Source organism: Erinaceus europaeus, chromosome 12 (assembly GCF_950295315.1).
Source record: "Erinaceus europaeus chromosome 12, mEriEur2.1, whole genome shotgun sequence".
Taxonomy (NCBI): domain Eukaryota; kingdom Metazoa; phylum Chordata; class Mammalia; order Eulipotyphla; family Erinaceidae; genus Erinaceus; species Erinaceus europaeus.
In genome coordinates, this window is record NC_080173.1 from 73,135,972 (window position 1) to 73,157,179 (window position 21,208).

At 51.3% G+C, this 21,208-nt stretch overlaps 2 protein-coding genes across 3 annotated transcripts in view; one reads left to right on the forward strand and one right to left on the reverse strand.

Moving 5' to 3' along the window:
• The window catches only part of MYO1D (myosin ID), a 386,590-nt gene extending 379,476 nt beyond the window's left edge, over positions 1-7,114 (forward strand). For both annotated transcript variants that reach the window (XM_060203968.1, XM_060203969.1), the window contains one exon: positions 4,692-7,114. In XM_060203968.1, the coding sequence (XP_060059951.1) occupies positions 4,692-4,848 (157 nt within the window). In that variant the 3' untranslated portion in view covers positions 4,849-7,114. The remainder of the gene's footprint in view (positions 1-4,691) is intronic.
• Positions 7,115-8,712: 1,598 nt separating this feature from the next.
• Positions 8,713-13,095, reverse strand: CDK5R1 (cyclin dependent kinase 5 regulatory subunit 1). The gene is made up of 2 exons (XM_007538069.3): positions 12,912-13,095; positions 8,713-12,708 (listed from the first exon to the last, which is right to left on the reverse strand). The coding sequence occupies exon 2, from the start codon at positions 12,566-12,568 to the stop codon at positions 11,645-11,647; it is 924 nt and encodes a 307-aa protein (XP_007538131.1). The 5' UTR covers positions 12,569-12,708; positions 12,912-13,095; the 3' UTR covers positions 8,713-11,644.
• Positions 13,096-21,208: the final 8,113 nt, after the last annotated feature.

A 21,208-nucleotide genomic window follows, 5' to 3' on the forward strand; every position in this document is an offset into this window, starting at 1 on the left:
CAGCTGGGGAAAAGTGGCCTGGAGCTCTGGCTTTCAGCTGCTTTCCTTTTATCCTGCAAAGCACCAGAGTTTCATTTTCAAAGTGGAGCCACACCTGGTTACCCGGGGCATCACTTCAGAGTAGCCTGGTGCTCTCTGCACTTCCCACCTGCCTGAACTGCGGTGAGCAGTGAAGAGGAGTGAGCAGGTGCTCGATGCACATGAGCCCAGGAGGAGGAGGATGGGTAGAGTCGGGAGCTGCTCTCTGCTGAGCCTGAACTGGGGGCTGAAAGGAGCTTGTGGTGGCGCAGGAAGTGGTGCAGGAGGTGGTGCAGTTGGATGAGTGTTGGACTTTAAAGCAAGCTAGCCATCACATGTGCCAGAGTGATGCTCTGGTGTGCTCCCTCCCCTCCCCTCCTTTATGTCATTATAAATGAACAAATGGTTTAAAAATTATAAGTAGATTGTGGGGTTGGGCACTTGGGGAACTTCATGGGTGGTGAAGCATTGCTTTGGTCTGTCCTCTAAGTACATAAAATAGCAAAATTGGGTTGGTGAGGCCACTCCGTGGTATCATGTGTGCACAAGGCCCTCTACTCGTTTTCCATTGCTGTATTAAAAAAATAAATAGCCAACACAGGGTTCCTGGTTCGAGCCCCCAGCTCCCCACATGCAGGGGGGCCACTTTGCAAGTGGTAAAGCAAGTCTGCAGGTGGCTTTCTCTCCTGATTTCCCTTCCCCTCTCAACTGCTCAGTCCTATAAAATAGAAAGAAGGGAAGGGGAAGGGAGAGGAGGTGAGGGGAGGGTAGAGAAGGACGGAGGAAAATGGTGGAGCTGGGTTTACCTGGTTGAGCACACATGTTACCATTTACAAGGACCAAGGTTCAAGCTCCCAGTCATCACATGTAGGGAGAGAAAGCTTTGCAAGTGGTGAAGCACTGCTGCAGGTCTCTCTCTATCTCGCTTCCTCACTATCTTCCCCATCCCTCTCCATTTCTCTCTGTCTCTATCCAGTAAATAAATAAAATAAATAAATAAGGGGCTAGGTGGTGGTGAACAGTTAAGCGCACATAGTACAAAGCATAAGGACTTGTGCAAGGATCCTGGTTCCAGCCTCTGGCTCCCCACCTATAGGGGAGTCACTTCACAGTCTTTCTCTCTCACTCTTTATCTTCTCCTCCCCTCTCAGTTTCTCTCTGTCCTATCTAAAAATACATAAATAAATAAAAATAGGGGGTCAGGCGGTAGGGCAGCGGGTTGAACGCAGGTGGCGCAAAGCACAAGGACTGGCATAAGGATCCCAGTTCAAGCCCCCGGCTCCCTACCTGCAGGGGAGTTGCTTCACAGGCGGTGAAATAAGGGACTAGGTGGTGGTAAGCAGAGTTAAGTACACATAGTACAAAGCATAAGGACATGTGCAAGGATCTGGTTCCAGCCTCTGGCTCCCCAACTGCAGGGGAGTCGCTTCACAGTCATTCTCTCCCGTTCTCTGTCTTCCCCTCCTCTCTACCATTTCTCTGTCCTATCCAACAATGACAACATCAATAACAACAACAGTAATAACTACAACAAGGGCAACAAAAGGGAATAAATAACTATTGTAAAAAACAATAAATAAATAAAAAAATAACCAGAAAAATGGCCATAGAGTGATCTGGGAGGTGGCGCAGTGGATAAAGCATTGGATTCTCAACCATGAGGTCCTGAGTTTGATTCCCAGCAGCACATGTACCAGAATGATGTCTGGTTCTTTCTCTCCTCCTATCTTTCTCATGAATAAATAGATAAATTTAAAAAAAAAAAAAAAAAAAAGGCCATAGAAGCAGTGGATTCATACTGCAGGCACCGAGCCCCAGCAATAACCCTGGAGGCAAAATAAATAAATAAGTAAATTTTTAAAAAAATATTTATTCCCTTTTGTTGCCCTTGTTTATTGTTGTAGTTATTACTGATGTCATTGTTGTTGGATAGGACAGAGAAATGGAGAGAGGAAGGGAAGACAGAGGGAGGAGAGAAAGATAAGACACCTGCAGACCTGCTTCACCGCTTGTGAAGCGACTCCCCTGCAGGTGGGGAGCCGGGGGCTTGAACCGGGATCCTTAGGCTTTGTGCCACCTGCACTTGACCCTCTCTGCTACCACCCGACTCCCGTAAATATTATTTTAAAGAGAGAGAGAGAAGGAAGGAAGGAAGGAAAGAAAGAAAGAAAGAAAGAAAGAAAGAAAGAAAGAAAGAAAGAAAGAAAAAAAGTCAGTAGGAGTGGTAGGTTCATAGTGCTAGAACCAAGCCCCAATGATAAGCCTATTTTTTTAGCTTAAAAAGAAACAGCATATTCCAATGGCATGAATATGAGTACACCCCACTAATTTTGTTGTTGTTTGCTTGCTTGTTTTTATCAGAGCACTGCTCAGCTTTAGCTTTTGGTGGTACTAGGGCTTGAACCTGGGACTTTCAAGCCTCAGGCATGAGAATCTTTCTGTATAACCACTATGCTATCTACCCCCACCTGCACACACTAATTTTTATAGACTGGCCTGGAATGAAGAGCCTTTTCGAACTTTCCCTAAAATTTGAACCACTCCCAGTGGTTCTGGATCCCACCCCATCACGCTCCACTATGCCAGGCTCACAGGGAAGGGAAAGCAGAGCCTGCAGTGCACAGAGGCAGGGATACACCCAGAGCAGAGTCCAAGAGGAAGGCCCCCATGCACCCAGAGGTGAACCCAACAGGGAGCCACCCAGCGGCAGTGGCAGGTAGAGAGAGGGAGGCTGGGAGGCCTATCTGGCACCAGCTGTGGAAGGTGGAAGGCTCCGTCAGGAGGAGGCCCGGTCCTGGGTCCTGGTGGGCTTTCTGCTCCAGGCTCCTCACCCAGACCTGCAGCCATTGCTGACCCCGCACACACCCCACACACAGCAGCCCCAGCTCCTGTAGGAGTGGAGAAGCTCCTGAGTCACTTGCCTGATGGGCTCTGCTATTTTTACGTCCAAGCCTGGTTAAAAATAGTCGTCTAAGCCAAGGTTTTAGCTGTGGGCTGACAAGACATTAAGTAGCAGATACCTAATGCCCAGGAGTGATGGCCATGGGCCTCCTCCTGTGTCCATTTGCTGTGGGCACAAGATGCTTAAGGAGTAAGCAGGTTGGAAGCAGCCCTGAGGAGAACACCTCAAATTATTGCCCAGGTTAGGGGCCTGACCTCAGGGAATGCTTGGAAACTGTGCTCAGTCAAAGCCCAGGAACTGGCACACTGACAACTGATGCCCCTGCTGCCCCCTCCCCACAGTGTGAGCACTGTCCTGAGGGTCCAGAACGTTGGCCGACTGGGTGCCCTGGTCATGATGGAAGGGAAAGGCGTCTGGTGACTGTCAGCAGGCCAGCTGGTGCTCGAAAACACTCCAGGCTCACCTTGGCCAGAGGAAGCGTGTCCAGGCTGGGCAGGAGCACAGCATGTCCTGCTGCCGGGTGGCCAGTTGGCCTTCCCTGTTGAACACGAAGAGTGACTTCACCGAGGCCACAGGGCATTCAAGGGGTCCCAAGATCTACTCTGAGCACAGTGATGGCATCTGCAAGCACGTGGTGCAGAGCCAGCCGTCCTGGCTGGGGGGCCCCAGGTCTCCGCCTCCCAGCAGAAAGCAAGCTGATGAGGCAGCAGCGGAGGTACAGAGCAGGGTTGCGCAGCATGTGTGAGCAGACTCCAGGTGCCAGCCTATTTCAGCAAGTTCCTCAGCTCTTAAAATAAGGAACAGCTTCTAAAGTGTATTGGGTGTGGTGGTGTAAGGAGCTGGAAGATAGGGGAGTTCTGATTCTACTTAGCACGTACACACAGCCCCCCACTATGCTGAGCCTCTTCTGTGTAGATCCCCACTTAGACCAGGAAGGCCTGGAGGAGCCTCCCGGGAGGCAGCAGGAGCTGTGTGGTTCCCAGGCAGGGGGAGTATGAGGCTCTCCGGCACAGGTCACCAAGTAGACACAAAGGTGGAAGCTCCACTGACACTTCCTGTTTCTCAGCCATCAGGGACAGGAGGCAGGACATCCCCAGAGCAGCTTTGGTCGCCACCCCGGCCCCAGACTGCCAGACTGAGAGAAGCCTGCACGGAGCCTTGGGAAACTGGAATCGAGAGCCAGTTCTACAGCTGGACATGGTGGCAGGCAGAGCCCAGCCAGGACTCAGAGCAGATGGCATTTCTCTGGTCAGGGAGGGCATGCTAGTGAAGAATTGCCACATTTATCCCTGGACAGACAACCATCAGGGCTCCCTGTTGCAATCAAAGGCGACAAATAAGTCGTCACAACTCAGAACTTCCTGTACACACCCCAGGACAAGTCCCCTGCTTGCTGACATCTAAAGCTTGAGTGCGGACTTGGTCGGCGGCCTCAGGCTGGGGTCTCCACAGCATCTCCCTCCTTTGGTCTAGCTCAGCAAGCCAGGTCCTGTGGAGCTGAGCAACAGAGCCCAACACCAAGCCCACCCCTCTGCTTTCTGATGGTTTGGGTCTGAGGCTGGAGCCTCAGTCTGTCTCCACCCTCCCCAAGGGCCTCTCCAGCCCTCCTCTGAGTCCCTGTGTCCATGTCCCTAGGGGGCACCCATGAAGAAAGGTTAGATCTGGAGCTGGGAGGCCCAGAGCTGGGCAAATGGTGGGTCTTGGCATTGCCAGAGACAGCCACCCATTCTGGCTGCCCGCTGACCACCTTATTCTCTTTTGGTCCTTCCAGTGAGAAGCGCCACCTTCAAGTCAATGTCACCAACCCTGTGCAGTGCAGCCTGCATGGGAAGAAGTGCACCGTCTCCGTGGAGACTCGGCTCAACCAGCCGGAGCCTGACTTCACCAAGAACCGCTCGGGCTTCATCCTCAGCGTGCCCGGGAACTGAGCGCCACTCCACACCGTAGGTTCCAGTCTAATTGCTGACCCCCTGCTACTGCTCGCTAGAAATCAGTTCACCTGGGCCCAACGCTCGGGGTGGAGCCCCACTTTGCCTTCTCTACGGCCCCTCTTCCAAGGCCTCCTGCCTTTGGCCTCCATCTCCTACTGTCCCTGCTCAACAAACCAAAGACCCCAGAGTCCTGCCCCAGCCGCCTGGACTGACACACCCAGCTCGAATCTCACCTCAGAGACACCTGATGGTGCCTTCCAAAATCGCGGCCGAGTCAAGTCAGTACCCCCTGGCCCAGCACCCAGCAGCTGAGGCTGCAAAAGATGGGGTGAGCTCAGGATGTAGTTTGCCAACCAAATTTGTGCCCCATTAGGGAGTGGGGTGGTGCGGGGAGCTCTAGTGGACAGCAGCTGGGGATGCAGCCCTGCTCTCTTCCTGAGCCCCGCCTGCCTGCCCACTTCCTCGGAGGTGGCTGCATCCCCCACCCCTACCTCTCCCAGAGCTCCTTGGGTCTCCTCTTCCAGCATCGAGCCAAAGCTGCCAGGTGAGCAGGTGAGGTTCACCTGGAGAGCCAGCCCCTTGTCCCAGAGGCCAGCAGCCTGCAGCACAGTCACCCCCAGCTGGCAATCTTGTCTCCTCCAAAGCCAGCACTGCCTGGGCCTCAAGGCCACCATTCCAGAACAAGCACTCTCCTCTGGAACCACATAGCCTTGCCTGTCTCGCCACACTTAAGCTTTGCGGCTTGCAGGATCCTCACCCAGCTATGATGTCTGCCGTGCCAGCACTGGTGGCTGGAACACTAGTGAGAAATGGCTTTACTGGGTGTGCCACTGCCGGGTCCCAGACTGGTGAGAAATGGACTTGCAGGGGTGAGGAAGGGATCACATGATCAAGGAGGTTCTCCCCTTCTGACACCTATTTGTATTGGGGCAGGTAAGGTGGCGTACACAGGATTGTGGGGAAGTGGAGTGAGAGAAAACAGAGCATGGGGTCCTGACACTGCAGGCCAGGCCAGGATGCCCCCACCACACACTACACACACACACTATGCCCCCCAACACACACACACATACACACACCCACACACACACACACACACACACACACACACACACTATAGCCTAGGGCCCAGATTTTTGCCAGTTTCTGTCGGCAGAAAGCACAGATGCTTCCTATACCTTCCTGAGACCATCCTCCTCCTGAGAACGATTCAACCTCCTGGGCAGCCCAGGCCTCCCTGCCAGGGACCTGAAGAAAGGAAACTAGGGTCCCCCCCTCCACCCTCCAGTGGGAGAAGGGGACTCCTGAGGTTACTGAGGGTAAGCCCACACCTCAGAAGGAGCCTGGCAGGGTATGATAGAAGCACAGGCTGGCAGTGTCTCCACTTTCTGCCACAGATACTCCTCCCACCACACACACACACACACACACACACACACACACACACACACACACACACACACACACCAGCGATTGCTCCTGCCACTTTGACCTTGCAAAACACAGTAAGTGCCTGCATGCAGCCTCTGGTGCCTCACCCAGCACCTGGCATGACCCCCATGTGGGCCAGCAGCCTGGGCTCATGCTTGCCCCTCTACCCCAGGACCCCACCCCAGCACCCCAAGCTTGCAGACTTTTGCACAGCATTCAGTCTACAACAAAGAACCCTGTGGCCTCCTGTGCTTGGAACCCACTCCTGTTCCTGAACCCCGGCCCGCCACCTGCCCTGCACGCACAGTGGTGCCTTGGGCCCAGTACAGCCGTGCTCTCAGCTCTGCCAACCGCCAGTAGACACTAGTGGGACCATCTAACTGGAACGCCGCCTCTCCTCTCCACTCATCTCCCCCTAGCTCGCTGTTTTCCACTAGACACATGCAAAAATGTACGTCTTAGACACATCCAAACAGAACGTGCTAAATGAGAGCCTCTCAGAGAGTTACTGCAGCCCTTCAGCCCAGTGCCAGGGCCGCCTCCTGGCTGAGGGCCAGGGAGCTGGTGTCAAGCAGCACTTTTCACAGCGTCCTAAAGAAGCAGCGGCAACTGAAGAAAGAATGGGAAAGTTGGGATATGAATGTAGCAGTGCTTCCAGGTCACTGAGGGCAGAGCCGGGGGTGCAGTGATTGTATCCAATGAAGTGTTTCTCTTGATTTGATTACATGGAGTTTTATCATTTGGTGCATATACTCCTATTTCCCATTAAATTAACTTTATTTCTAAAGCCTATTTTGATTTACCACCAAGAGCAATAAAGCATTAAATCTTATTTTAAAAGGTGCTCCGCTTATCTGTAATTGTAAACCACTCAACTTCTGACATGTTAGCTTGAACAAAGCCAGCTGTTATGCTAGAGGGCGGGAGGGAGCACAAACACTGAAATGGAGGACCATTTTCCTGAGACTTTTGAACAAAATGTTCAAATAGTAAGCGAGAAGAAAGCTGGAGGGAATGGGGGAGGCAGTGAAGTTAAATCCACACATGCTTCCACCATCTTGAGACCGGTGTGCAGTCATGTTCATGGAAGTCAAAGCTCGTGTTCAGAGACTTGGATCTCAGCTACAGCCTGGGGGAGGGGTCCTGGTGAGCCATTCCCAAGCTGCCTGATTCAGAAATGCTGAGGTGACAGATGAGTATAGGAGAAAGCTCAGAATGGGGGTGGGGGGTACAGATAGCCTAATGGTGATGCAAACAGACTCTCATGCCTTGAGGCTACAGGGTCCCAGGTTCAATCCTCGCACCTCTCACACCTCCTTAAACCAGAGCTGAGCAGTGCTCTGGTTTAAAAAAAAATAAGCTTTAGCAGGGGTCAGGTGGTGGCACAGCGGATTAAGCGCAGGTGGCGCAAAGCACAAGGACCGATGTAAGAATCCCAGTTCGAGCTCCCAGCTCCCCACCTACAGCAGAGTCGCTTCACAGGTGGTGAAGCAGGTCTGCAGGTATCTTTCTCTCCCCTTCTCTGTCTTCCCCTCTTCTCGCCATTTCTCTCTGTCCTATCCAACAACAACAATAAAACAACAAGGGCAACAAAAGGGAATAAATACTTTTTAAAAATTTCAATAAATAAATAAAAAGCTTTCAGGGCAAGCAAAGCAAGGACCCCCAGGGTGGGAGTGGGTAGGGGAACAAGGTATCCCCAGCTCAAGGGCCTTGCAGCCAGCCACAAGAAGCTACACAATGACAAAACGGACAGTGTTAGGTGCCACCCATGGAGAAACACCTTCCTCCTACCTACCCAGGGGGGGCAGCTCTGGCCCTCAGGCAGGGCCTGGGGAGAACCCATATGCATGACCTTGGTCTCTGAGGCTTAGGTTGGCTTGAGCTACACACAAGTCAGGAGGGACCTCACCTTTATCACAATTTGGGGCTGAGGAGGCTGGTTATCTGGAGGCCCCAGCATGCATCTCTGCACAAAGCCATAGTGGTGGGCTTGGGCCACACAGACACCAGTCCTTTCCTGCTGACCTGGAAGCCACTGAACAGAGAGCAGAGCCAAAACACAGGGGGCAACCAGAGGGTCACGTGTGGTTCTACACACTCTGGTTTTTGCACCTGGTGTCTCTGCAGAGATCAGAACCCAATGGCCAGAATCTGATGCTTCCTGGCCTCAGGGCCCAGGCTTCCAGTCTCATCAATGCAAGGAGCAATTCCTGCTCCCATCCAGCTGATTTAACCTGGGCTTCTGACCTAAGCACCTGAGCCTTATTAAGGCATTAGGCCCTGTCCCCTATCCCAGTCCTCCTCTCTCCCCTTCTCCCTTCCCTTCCCCCACAACACAAATCCAATTATGTTCTGAGTGCAGGAATCATTTATAAAAAGGGCCCCCAGCCTGCTCATGAATGACGTGCCCACAAAAAGAGATCTATGTAATGGATGGTCAGTGCATTTTATTTAATCAGCACAGTACAAAAATAAATAAAAATAAGGGAAGGGGAATTAAATTACAGCCAAACTGAGCTTCATGACCTTGTCAAGATTATAAACCACACATACCTACAAACACACTACACATACATACAAAATGAGACAAGTATAAATTAATATTAACAATACCCACAGTTTGGTCAGAGAATAGCTACAGAAGAAATTGCACTAAAAAAACCAACATACACCGCACGTGTGTAATTAGCAGTTTCAAATATACAGCTATGAATAATTCCGAGTGAAAAAATGGCACATTTTTCTTCTCATTGCAAGTTTAACAACTGTAGGAACAAAACTAAATTCTAGTAACTGCATGGAAAGAATATATCAATCCTTCAGATTTACAAGAAAAAGAGAAAAACCAAATCCTGAACTATTATTCCTGTGACTTGTTCTGTGCACGGGTATAGTTTTCACAGCCATCTGTTCTAAGATTATTTTTCATAAGACACAAAATGCTCCTGGTTTGCATGCACAATATCACTGTAAAAGCAACAAGTAAAGAATAAGGGTTTTGTTGTTGTTTGTGTGTGTGTGTTTTCTTGCAGGTTAGGTTTTTCTGTATTTTCTTTTTTATTGTTCTAAAAGTAGTCTTCATAGCAGCATGTCAGACAGGTTCATTGCTTGCACACTCAAGTCTCTCAGTTGGTTCCTTTACACAACACTGACGGCCAGTGCAAGGGGACACCACAGGCTTCACACTGATAGAACTAGAGAGTTGTTTCCTTAGTCCCCGACCACTCCTGAATTCCACATCTCCTCCGAAACATAGAAAAATAAATATAAAGAGAAGGAAACACGCAAAGCTGGTATCCTGTGGATGCAACTTAACCGCAATTTCAGTCAGCTGAATGTGCGACTACAAACATGCGCCCCTGCTCCGGAGAGGTGGCACCCGAACCTCCCTCTTCAGGCTGCTGGGCCACTGCCCCCACTGGGCTCCTACCTCAGGTCACACGTGGCAGCAGGATCTGAACTGACAAGTTGTGTGACAACTCCAGCAGAGAAGAGACGCTGCAGTGAAGTCTGTGCCAGCAGCCGCAGCTTCCTTCCAGCTCAGGTCAGATTACCTACCAGTCCCAGGAAAGACTCCTAGGTGTGAACATCAAGGAGGCACAGCTGGGGCCAATGCCCTCTGGCACACGCAGGCCCTTGGCTCCAAACGCCACAGTGGCACGGGGCTCAGCTCCAGGCCTCTTAAACCAGAACCTCAAATTCACAGCTTTTTCTTTGCTTTTTTTTTTTTTAAGAGTTTCAGTAGTTTTTGTGCTGAAATCGGTAGCCACCTAGAATCTTGTTCTATGTGAAAGGACCCTCTGCCTCCCTCTAGCCTCTCCCCACCACCCATTCCAGTACTCCCCAGGGGATGGGACAGGAAGAGAAGATTTCTCTGTAACAGCTTCACATTGGTCTTTGTTCTCCCAAACCAGAGTAAGAGGCCATGGAGGAAAGCTCATCCCCTTCTTTTGGTCCTCTCCCGAGTCCCAAGCCACCAATCTGGGAGAATCAGAGAGGAAATTGATTTGAGTACACATCAGCCATCAGGGTGAGGCGGAAACTCAAACCAGCAGCTGCAAATGATCAATTGTAGAATCAGCAGGCTTCAGAGCAATCAGGAGCTGGTCTCCTGTCTTATAATTGTCTCCAAAGATCCAGCTGTCTCACTGGGCCTTGCAGGGCAAGGCCCCTTCTTCAACAGAAATGGAACTGTTTGGAAACACCTTTAAATTAACAGGGGTGGGTGGGTAGGGGTGGGGTTCATCCTTACCACATCCCAAGCATTCACTCACTCACACACACACACACACACACACACACACACACACAAAACACACCCACACACACAGCTCTGTAGAACACATGTCGTGTGTGCCAGTAAGAGGCTCAAGCCCTTGGATGGGCCCCAGCCTGTTCTCAGGCACAGTCGCTCACCCACCTTAAGGCAGGCTGTCGATAATGGGCACCTGCAGCTGTCCTGGCCTTCCCCACAGAGTGACTAAGCTGAATTATTCAAATGACAAATTCACCCAGGAAAGGAGTTGTCCCTGGCTTCACCCCACCCTTTAAGCTGGGACCCGAAAAGAATTAAGTGAATCAAACCAGCTCATTAAGCAACAAAGGGGACAAAGGGGATGGGAGGAGGAGGGTAGGGGGAGCAAGTTCCATGTCTCCCCTAAAGGAAAGCCCTTCTTCCTAAAAAAAAAATAAATAAATAAGAAAGAAAAGAGAAAAAGAGCAAACCAGGGCTGTGCATGTATGGTCAAATGACAGGACAGTCTGCATCAGGCCAGCTTCTCCTCCAGGGAGAGGGAGAGGGCCAAGAGCATCGTGCCTCACAGCCCTGCCGACCGTTCAGTCAGGATGACTGGCTCCAGTGATCAACTGGGAGAGCGGACGGCCCAAAACAGATGCCAGGAACGGGTCTCCAAGCAGAAACGCCAAGGCTCCAGTGATCAACTAGGAGAGTGGACGGCCCAAAACAGGAGCTAGGAAAGGGTCTCCAAGCAGAAATGCCAATTCCTCTCTGAGCCAGTTGGCCAGAGGCTCCTCTCCAGCTGCCTGACGGGCAGCCTCACCTGCCCTGGGGCCAGCAAGGGCACAGGTGGCAGAGGCAGGTCAGTCCTTGAATTCCTCAAAATGAGAGGTCAGTGGCCTGGGTGGCTCTGAATACAACTTCTGGGTTCTGCACAAGGTTCGGGAGTTAAAAAGAGCCCAGAATTCTTGGCAGGGCTGCAGAAAACTGCAAGGAGAAGAGGTGAGAAGGGAGAGGCCCTTGGTGGCTTTGCTAGATACGTACTATACACAAAAATCTTGGTGTAATAATAAATCTTTAAAAACGAACTGAATCCTTGAGCCATGATGCAGGCTACAGGGCTCACCGGTCCAGCCCTAGGAGGAGCCGTTTCTTGTCCTCCTGGCCACTCTCGTTCTTCAGGTCGGAGAACACCTGTGTGAAGTAGTGTGGGTCGGCGTTGATCTGCAGCATCTTGGAGCTCATGAGGTTGATGACCGAGAGGCAGCGGTCCCAAAAGGCCTCCTTGCAGCTCTCTACCAGGAAGGGCTTGAGCGGGTAGGAGATCTCATTGCCCATGTAGGAGTAGGAGAGGTACAGGCAGGTCAGCAGGACGGCCTGGAGCTCGTGGTCGGAGCCCACTTCCGAGGAGATGACATCCCTGCAGAGCATGTAGAGGAAGACCACGTTGGCCGGCGTGATGAAGCCTTGGTCCTGCCAACCCTGCAGCAGCAGCGAGCGGTCCACGCTGCGCAGCCAGAGCACGGGGTCCGTGGGGGACAGGTGCTTCAGGCGGTAGCACCGGCGGCAGAGAAACTCGCCCAGGCAGCGCAGCAGCTCGCTGGTGGATGCCTGGACAATGACCCGTTTGGGCGTCCCTGCGGAGGTGACGGCCGGGTGCGGGGCCTTCTTGACGGAGGAGGAGACCCCGGTCTGTGAGCCCGAGAGCTGGCTGGCGGGAGGCGCGGGCGGCTGGGCCGGTGGGGGCTGGGCGAAGGTGGACAGGTTGGCGCACGACAGCGACTTCTTCAGGTTCTCATTGTTGAGGTGCGTGATGTTGTTCTGGTAGCTGCTGTTGGGCTGCACCTTCTTGGAGTTCTTCTTCTTGGCCGACACGGCCACGATCCTCTTCCAAGGGAGCACGGAGATAATGGAGTGGCGCTTCAGGTTCTTGTCCTTGGCGTTCTTACTGTTCTGCACGGCCGTGTAGTGGCCCACCGTGGCCGCGCCATCCTCAAACAGCGAGGCCTTGCGGTAGCTGGGGGACAGGGACAGCACCGTGCCCATGGTGCCGCTGCGCGCCGGGCGGGGGCCCGAGCCCCTGCGCGCCCAGCCTGCAGGCCGGAGGGAGAAGCAACTCAGCGAGCCGCGGAGGCCCCGGGGAGGTGTCGGGGGGCGCTCCGGGGACGCGTGCTGCCGCCTCGGGTCTGCGTGGAAAACAAGATGGTTCTCAGCGCCAGGCGGGGCTGCGCTCCGTCGCCCGGGTCCCCGGCCCTTCCCCGGGCTCCGCGACCCCACCCGCAGCCGGCCGCGGCCACTGCAGCACCCCCTCCCGCCCCCGCGCTGCGGCCGGGGAGATGCAGGACCCCCACCCCGAGTCCCAGGGGGCGGCCAGGAGGCGCCGGCTTACCCTGCAGGCGACTGGCGGCGGCCTCTGCGCTCCGCACCCTCCGCAATGCGCGCTGCGATCAGCCGCCGCGGTCTCGGTGCTCTGCGGGGCTCGCGCGCGGCGGCAGCGGCGGCAGCGGCGGCGGCGGCGGCTCTGGAGCTTCTGTCCAAGGTTCTGCAGGCGCCCGGCCCCGCCCCCGCGCGCGCCTCGCTGAGCAACCTCGTGGGCGCGCGCGCGCGGCCCCGCGCCGGCCTGGCGGGTCCGGAGTCCCCGAGGAGCTGGGCCGCGGCGATCCCGGGCAGAAGCCGCGTGCGGTGCAGTTGGCGATGCGGCCGCGAGCACGACACGCCTCTACTCGCCGCGCCCGGTGCAGGACCCGCGGCGCCAGCCTCGATCTCCGAGGCCGCAGGCTCCCGCACCGCTCGCCGCCTGCCCTGCGCCGACACGCCAGCAGCCCGGCGGCCGCGTGAGTCCCGGCGCCCCGCGCAACCAGGCTGGGGCTGCGGGGAGCGCCGGCGCGGGGCGGAGCCCGAGAGCTCCCCGCCCGCCGCCCCGCCCCGCCGAGACACGTGCTGCCTTTGTTCCCGCCGCGCCGGCTGCAGCTGCGGGCCGCGAGGGGCGCTCTCGCTTTGCTTCCCCGCCGCGGCGCGAAGCGTGACCCGCCCGAGCTGAGGCTGCGGCTCAGGAGGCCAGGGCCCCAGGCTTCCTCCTTCTGCTTGGCTTCCTTGTCCCCAGACCGAGAAGCTAGGGGCGGTGAGGCTTTTGTGGAAGCCTCACGCATCCAGAATGGCCCGCCCCATTGGTCTCAGAGCATCTCGCTCCTGGGCCTGCCTCCATCCCTCTATCCCCGAACCCGCAAGCCAGAGAAGCACAGGCAGTTGGAAGCTGTTGCACAGCCACTACCTTTCCCACACCACACCTAGTACTGGGCCCTCGGGCCCCTGTCTAGGTTCCTGCCCAGAGATGGCCAGCACTGAGACCCATCCATCACATCTGTGACCTCAAATTTTCCACTGTAAAAATAACCCTCTCATCTCCTACAGTGACACTGCAGTGACTATTATAATCAGCCTCTGGTTTTCCGATGTGAATGTTTTTCCACGCTAAACGTGCATAGTTTGCTTGGGACCAGTGAAAATCTGGTTCTTATTAAGACCAACCTTTTCTGTGACAATTCCAAGCCCTTGGGCAGAGGAGATGGCATACTGATTATGCAATGAAATTCTCATGCCTGAGGCTCCAAAGCCCCAGGTTCAATACCCTACGCCACTATAAACCAAAGCACTCCGGGGATCTGGGAAAAAAAAAAAAGACCCATGTCCTTCACTAAGGCTATTTTTGTTTATTTTTAGTTTGGTGCTGGAATTTAATTCAGATTTCACAACAAACCTGAGAAATAGGTGACTCAACCCATTTCTTTAATCCAGATTTTAGGACCTAAAGGTAAATTGGGAATCTAGGTAGCAAAACATTCCTGACTTTCAGACCTCTCCTGGATTGTACTAGCTCGGCTTATTAGCCAAAGCAGAACATACCTCTGGTATTCAGAACAATGCTACTTTGGTGTCTAGAAATTACCAGAATTTGTATATCACCCAGAGACTTGTCAACTGTGGCAACTGAAAGCTCTTTGGTAATAATATATTACTCTGTACCAGGAGGACTGCTTCTTCCAGAATCCATCAAACACATCCACAACTGTATCATCTTTTTTATTACTTATTTTCCCTTTTGTGGCCCTTGTTTTACTGTTGTAGTTATTGTTGTTGATGTCGTTGTTGGATAGGACACAGAGAAATGGAGAGGGGAAGAGAAAGAGACACCTGCAGACCTGCTTCACCGCCTGTGAAGCGACTCCCCTGCAGATGGGGAGCCAGGGCGTGAACCAGGATCCTTAGGCCGGCCCTTGTGCTTTGCACCACGTGCGCTTAAACCGCTGCGCTACCAACCAAACCCAACTGTATCATCTTTTAACTTAGAAGATGAACTAAGTCCTTAATTTATCTTCAATTTAGCTCCTCCCTCTGTATCTTCCTGATCCTACTTGTTCTTCAAGTGCAGCTGACCTCCACCTTCCTCTATAGTAAGTTTTGTTTTGTTTTGCCTCCAGGGTTATTGTTGGGGCTCGGTGCCTGCACTAAGAATCCACTACTCCTGGAGGCTATTTTTTCCCTCTTGTTGCCCTTGTTGTTTATCATTGTTATTGCTGTTGTTGTTGAACAGAACAGAGAAAAATCAAGGAGGGCAACACAGAGAGGGGGATCGAAAGATAGACACCTGCAGACCTGCTTCATCACCTGTGAAGCAACCCCCCTCCCTGCAGGTGAGGAGCCAGGGGGCTCGAACCGGGATCTTTACACAGGTCCTTGCGATTCTCACCATGTGCGCTTAACCTGATGCGCTACCGCCTGGCCCCTATAGTAAGAAGTTTTAAGTAATCTCCAGGCCCCGCCCTTGTCCAATGATTTTTTTTTTCTTACAGCAAAGCTAAACCTTGTTTGTTGTTGTTTTTAATTTTTTTATATTTATTTTATTTATTTATTCCTTTTGTTGCCCTTGTTGTTTTATTGTTGTAGTTATTGTTGTTGTCGTTGTTGGATAGGACAGAGAGAAATGGAGAGAGGGAGGGGAAGACGAGAGGAGGAAAGACACCTGCAGACCTGCTTCACCGCCTGTGAAGCGACTCCCCTGCAGGTGGGGAGCCGGGGTTCCACCCGGGATCCTTATGCCGGTCTTTGTGCTTTGCGCCACCTGCGCTTAGCCCGCTGCACTACAGCCCGACTCCCTTGTTTGTTTTTAAACAGTGCAATGGTCAGGTCTGGCTTATGATGGATGGTGCAGGAGATAGGACCTGAGCCATTTGTAGCTTCAGGCTATCTTTCCCCGCTTTTTTCCCTCCGGTTATAAGTGGAGAGGCTCAGCTCCCAGCTTAGCTCATGCTAATAATGCTTTTTTTTTTTTTAGGATTTTTTAAAATTTATGTATTTTCCCTTTTGTTGCCCTTGTTTTATTGTTGTAATTACTGCTGTTGTTGTTATTGATGTCATTAGATAAGACAGAGAAACAGAGAAGGGGAAGACACTGTGAAGTGACTCCCCTGCAGATGGGGAGCTGGGGGCTCAAACCAGGATCCTTATGCCGGTCCTTGCTTAAAGCCACGTGTGCTCAACCCGCTGTACTACTGCCCAACTCCTCGATAATGCTTTTATTTTTTAAATTTTATTTATTTTTTAATATTTATTCCCTTTTGTTGCCCCTGTTGTTTTATTGTTGTAGTTATTACTGTCTTCGTTGTTGGGATAGGTCAGAGAGAAATGGAGAGAGGAGGGGAAGACAGAGGGGGAGAGAAAGATAGACACCTGCAGACTTGCTTCACCGCCTGTGAAGTGACTCCCCTGTAGGTGGGGGGCTGGGGTTTGAACCGGGATCCTTATGCCGGTCCTTGCACTTTGCACCATGTGTGCTTAACCTGCTGCGCTACAGCCCGACTCCCCCGCTAATGCTTTTATATCAAGGCCACCTTCAGATTCTGGAGTTAAGCAAAGGCTAAATGCTTTGCATTTCTCAAACATGCCTAAATTTCTATGCCTGTAATCCAACCCTTAAAACCCTATGGACCCACCCTGTTATCTGTACCATTTTTTGTTTGTCCTTTCTTCTTCTTCTTCTTCTTTTACCAGAGCACTGCTCAACTCGGTTTATGGTGGTGCCTGGGGATTGAACCTGGTTTGGAGCCTCAGGCATGAAAACTCTGCATAACCAGTGCCATCTTGCCCACATCCTTTTTCTAGCCTGACTGCACTCTGTCTGGCACATTCTCTTGCTTTTGTCCAGCCAGCTCTCTGGCAGTACCTACAGAAAGAGCACTTGCTAATCTCCTTACACTTGTCAAAGGAAGTCATATTTGCAGAAGCATTAGTGTGAAGATAGTGCCCATCAAATCGTAGTGGTGACCAAGAGGTGTCCAAAGCCTCTATCTACTCACACTGTGCTGTTTCAGGGCACCACACATAATGCTTCTGCTCAGCTCCCATCACCAAAGGGCCAAGGAGATAGCAGACAGTGGTGGTACACGGGATATATATTTAAGAGACCCGAGGTTCTCTCAGGCATCAGCAATAGCCAGAACTGAGCAGTACCCTGCTAAAACAACAAAAAACTTCCAGAAATGGCAGAATCAGTAACTTACAAGGCAGACTTGTGACTAAAGCAGAGCTATTTATTTTCTTCCATCTTCATTAGAAACCACAGGGCAGATTTTCAGACCAGGTTATCTGTCAGTCTGTTTACCCTTTAACCTACCCCAGTTGTGAGAAGGGCCAGTTGCTTATTATTGTCACTGATGGTGCTGGGGTTCCAGGTACACCACAATCCTCCACATGACCACTTCCCATGTCATTCATCCCAAGGAAGGGGGAGATCAAGACCACAGCCAAGTAAATTCCAGAAAGCATTTAAAATAAAGCCGAGCTGAGCCCTGGCTCCGAAGGAAGTCATGTTTGGTTCTTACAGGGATCAAAGAGCAACATCTAGTGGCCCTTCTGGGCAGCACAGATTACCTAACTCAATGGAACAGGGCACCAGAACCAAGCAACCCTGCCTCTGCTCCCAGCCCCAGCAGTTCCTTGTTAAAACTTAAGAAAGCGGAAGTCAGGCAGTAGCATGGCGGGTTAGGTGCACCTGGCGGGTTAGGTGCACTGGGGTCCTTGTGCACGAAGCACAAGGACCCCAGAGTTTGAGCCCCCAGGTCCCACATGCAGACGAATCACTTCACAGGTTGGTGAAGCAGGTCTGCAGGTGTCTAAATTTCTCTCCCCTCTCTGTCTTCCCCTCCTCTCTCCATTTCTCTGTCCTACCCAACAATGATGACATCAATAACAATAAAACAAGGGCAACAAAAGGGAATAAATATATTTTTTTAAAAAAAAAGAACTTCAGAAAGCTCTGGCACCATGACAGCTGCTTTCAAGAAGGCATCCTACGTGAGGCAGTTAAGGTCTGCCTGACCAGCTCAGCTGTGTCTAAACTCAAATTGATCCGAGATCTGGCGCAGCAGTCCTAGAGACAGACCTACAGCTGCAGGGTCCTGGGTCAGTTTCTCTACTTCCAAATATATATATTCATAAATCCAAGTCACAGAGGTAACTTGGATGTTTTCATTTTTTTTAAATCTTTGTTTATTGGACAGAGACAGCTAGAAATTTAGAGGGGAGGTGACAGGGAGAGAAACAGACACACCTGTAGCCCTGCTTCACTACTCGCAAAGCTTTTACTACCCTGCAGGTGGGGACGGGGCTCCAACCCGGGCCCTTGCATATTGTAACATGTGCACTCAACCAGGTGTGCCATCACCCAGCTCCTGATAATTTGGTGCTTTTTAAAAAAAATATTTACTTATTCCCTTTTGTTGCCCTTGTTGTTTTATTATGGTTATTTCTGTTGTTGTTGATGTCGTTGTTGTTGGATAGGACAGAGAGAAATGGAGAGAGGAGGGGAAGACAGAAAGGGGGAAAGATAGACACCTGCAGACCTGCTTCACGCCTGTGAAGCGATTTCCCTGCAGGTGGGGAGCCGGGGGCTCGCATCGAGATCCTTATGCTGGAACTTGGTACTTTTTAAAACATTTTTCAATTCGTTTTTTTATCATTATTTTGTATTGGATAGAGACAAAGAGAAATTGAGAGAGAAGGGGGAGATAGAGAGACACCTGCAGACCTGCTTCACCGCCTGTGAAGCGACTCCCTTACAAGTGGGGAGCCGGGGGCTTGAACCGGGATCCTAACCAGTCCTTGCACTTTGCACCACATGCGCTCAACCTGCTGTGCTACTGCCCGTCTCCCAAATTATCTTTATTTACTGGATAGACAGCCAGAAACTAAGAGGGAAGGAGACAGAGGGAGGGTCAGAGACACACCTCATGAGACCTTCCCCCTGCAGGTAGGGATCAGGGGCTCAAACCCAGGTCCTTGTGCACTATAATGTAAACACTTAAACAGGTGCGCCACTATGTGGTGTAAAATAACTTGGTATTTTCTTTTTTTTTTTTTAAATATTTATTTATTCCCTTTTGTTACCCTTGTTTTTATTGTTGCAGTTATTATTGTGGTTGTTATTAATGTTGTTGGACAGGACAGAGAGAAATGGAGAGAGAAGAAGACAGAGAGGGGGATAGAAAGACACGCCTGCAGACCTGCTTCACTGCCTGTGAAGCAACTCCCCTGCAGGTGGGGAGCCGGGGGCTCGAACCAGGATCCTAACTTGTTTTTTAAGATTTTATTTATTTATGAGAAAGATAGGAGAAAGAAAGAACCAGACATCACTCTGGCACATGTGTTGTTGGGGATGGAATTCAGGACCTCATGCTTGAGAATCCAAAGCTTTATCACTGTGCCACCCTCCCGGACCACCTAACTTGGTGTTTTCTAATGGCCATATTTAAAAAGTAAATGCAGAGGGGGCCATGTGGTGGTGCACCTGGTTAAGTGCACACCTTACAGCACCCAAGGATCCAGGTTTCAAGTCCCTGGTGTCCCCCCCTTCAGGAAGAAAGCTTCACCAATGGTGAAGCAAGGCTGCAGATGTCTCCCTATCTCTCCTTCCTTTCTATCCAATAATAAAAGTTTTCTCTTATCCAGTAATAAAAGATTTTTTAAAAAAAAAGTAAAGAAGGACCAGTGGTGGCGCACCAGGTGGAGTGCACGTTACAATGCACAAGAACACAGGTTCGAGGCCCCGGTCCCCACCTGCAGGGGGAAAGCTGAATGGTGAAACAGTGCTGCAGGTGTTTCTGTCACTCTACCTTCCCCTTCCCTCTCAATTTTTGTCTCTATCCAATAAATTAAAAAAAAAAAAAAAAAAGGTAGGGAGCCGGGCGGTAGCGCAGCGGATTAAGCGCACATGGCGCCAAGCGCAAGGACCGGCACAAGGAGCCCCCGGCTCCCCACCTGCAGGGGAGTCGCTTCACAAGCGGTGAAGCAGGTCTGCAGGTATCTGTCTTTCTCTCCTTCTGTCTTCCCCTCCTCTCTCCATCTCTCTGTTCTATCCAACAACGACGATATCAATAACAATGATAACAAGGGCAACAAAAGGGAATAAGTAAATATTAATAGAAAAAAATTTAAATCATTAAGTATTAAAGAAAAAAGTAAATGCAAAGAGGTACATTTAGCCCAGTATAGTCAAAATACTTCAACATACATAGAAGTGGGCTATAGGGGCCAGGTGGTGGTGCACCCAATTAAGCACAGATAACCATGCACAAGGACCCAGGTTCAAACCCCTGTGCTCCATCTGCTGGGGGGGAAACTTCACAAATGGTGAAACAAGTCTGCAGGTGTCCATCTCTGGCTCCCTCTCTATATCCCCTGCCCCTTCTCAATATGTCTATCGTATCAAAATTAAATTAACAGTAAAAAGTAAAGTGCAAAAATGACTGGCAGGAACAGTGAATTTGTAGTATTGGCAGAGTCTCAGCTATAGCCATGAAAAGAAACTGAGCCATTTGTTTGTTATTTATTCATTTTTTTGCCCCCAGGGTTATCACTGGGACTCAGTGTTAGCACTAAGAATCCACTGGTCCAGGTGGCCATTTTTTCCATTTTATTGGACAGGACAGAGATTGGATAGGAGAGAGGGGAAGGTAGAGAGGGAAAGAGATAAGACACTTGCAGACCTGCTTCACAGCTGTGAGGTGACTCCCTGCAGGTGGGGAGCTGGGCGCTCAAACCTGGATCCTTGCACTGGTCTGTGCTTAACCAGGTGTGCCACCACCCTACCCCCCTTTATTTTTTAACCACAGCACTGCTCAGCTCTGGTTTAAGGTGGTGCAGAGAACTGATTCTGGGACCTCGGAGCCTCAGGGATGAGAGTCTGTTTGCATAACCATTATGCTATAGACCCCACCCTGAACTAAATTCTTGTATTTCTCTAAATGCATTTATTGAATACCTAGTCCCAATGGCACGGTTAGGGGCCCTGGTGGTAGTGCACCCAGTTAAGTGCACACAAGGCCCAATGGCACAGTATTGGTCTTTTGGGAGACAATCTGGATTAAAGTCATGAGGGTAGGTCCTCGATGTCTGCAGAAGCATTATGCCAGCTCCCTCAGCATTTGATACACATTTTTCATATTAAGTCTTCAGAGTTGGATTTGTGTTAACATTTGCAGTGCATCACAGTTAAGACAACTTTTTAAAGGCTACAGGCTATATATTAAACAGGGCAGGTCCACAAAGAGCAAAGGAGGGACTATGAAATAGAATACGTGTTATGCTGTGGGTAAGGCTGTTGGTTAGCCTGGCCCCAAGTCGAGTCCAATA

Coding starts and splice junctions, on each gene's coding strand:
- CDK5R1 (XM_007538069.3), bottom strand. CDS start 12,568: ATGGGCACGGTGCTGTCCCTGTCCCCCAGCTACCGCAAGGCCTCGCTG.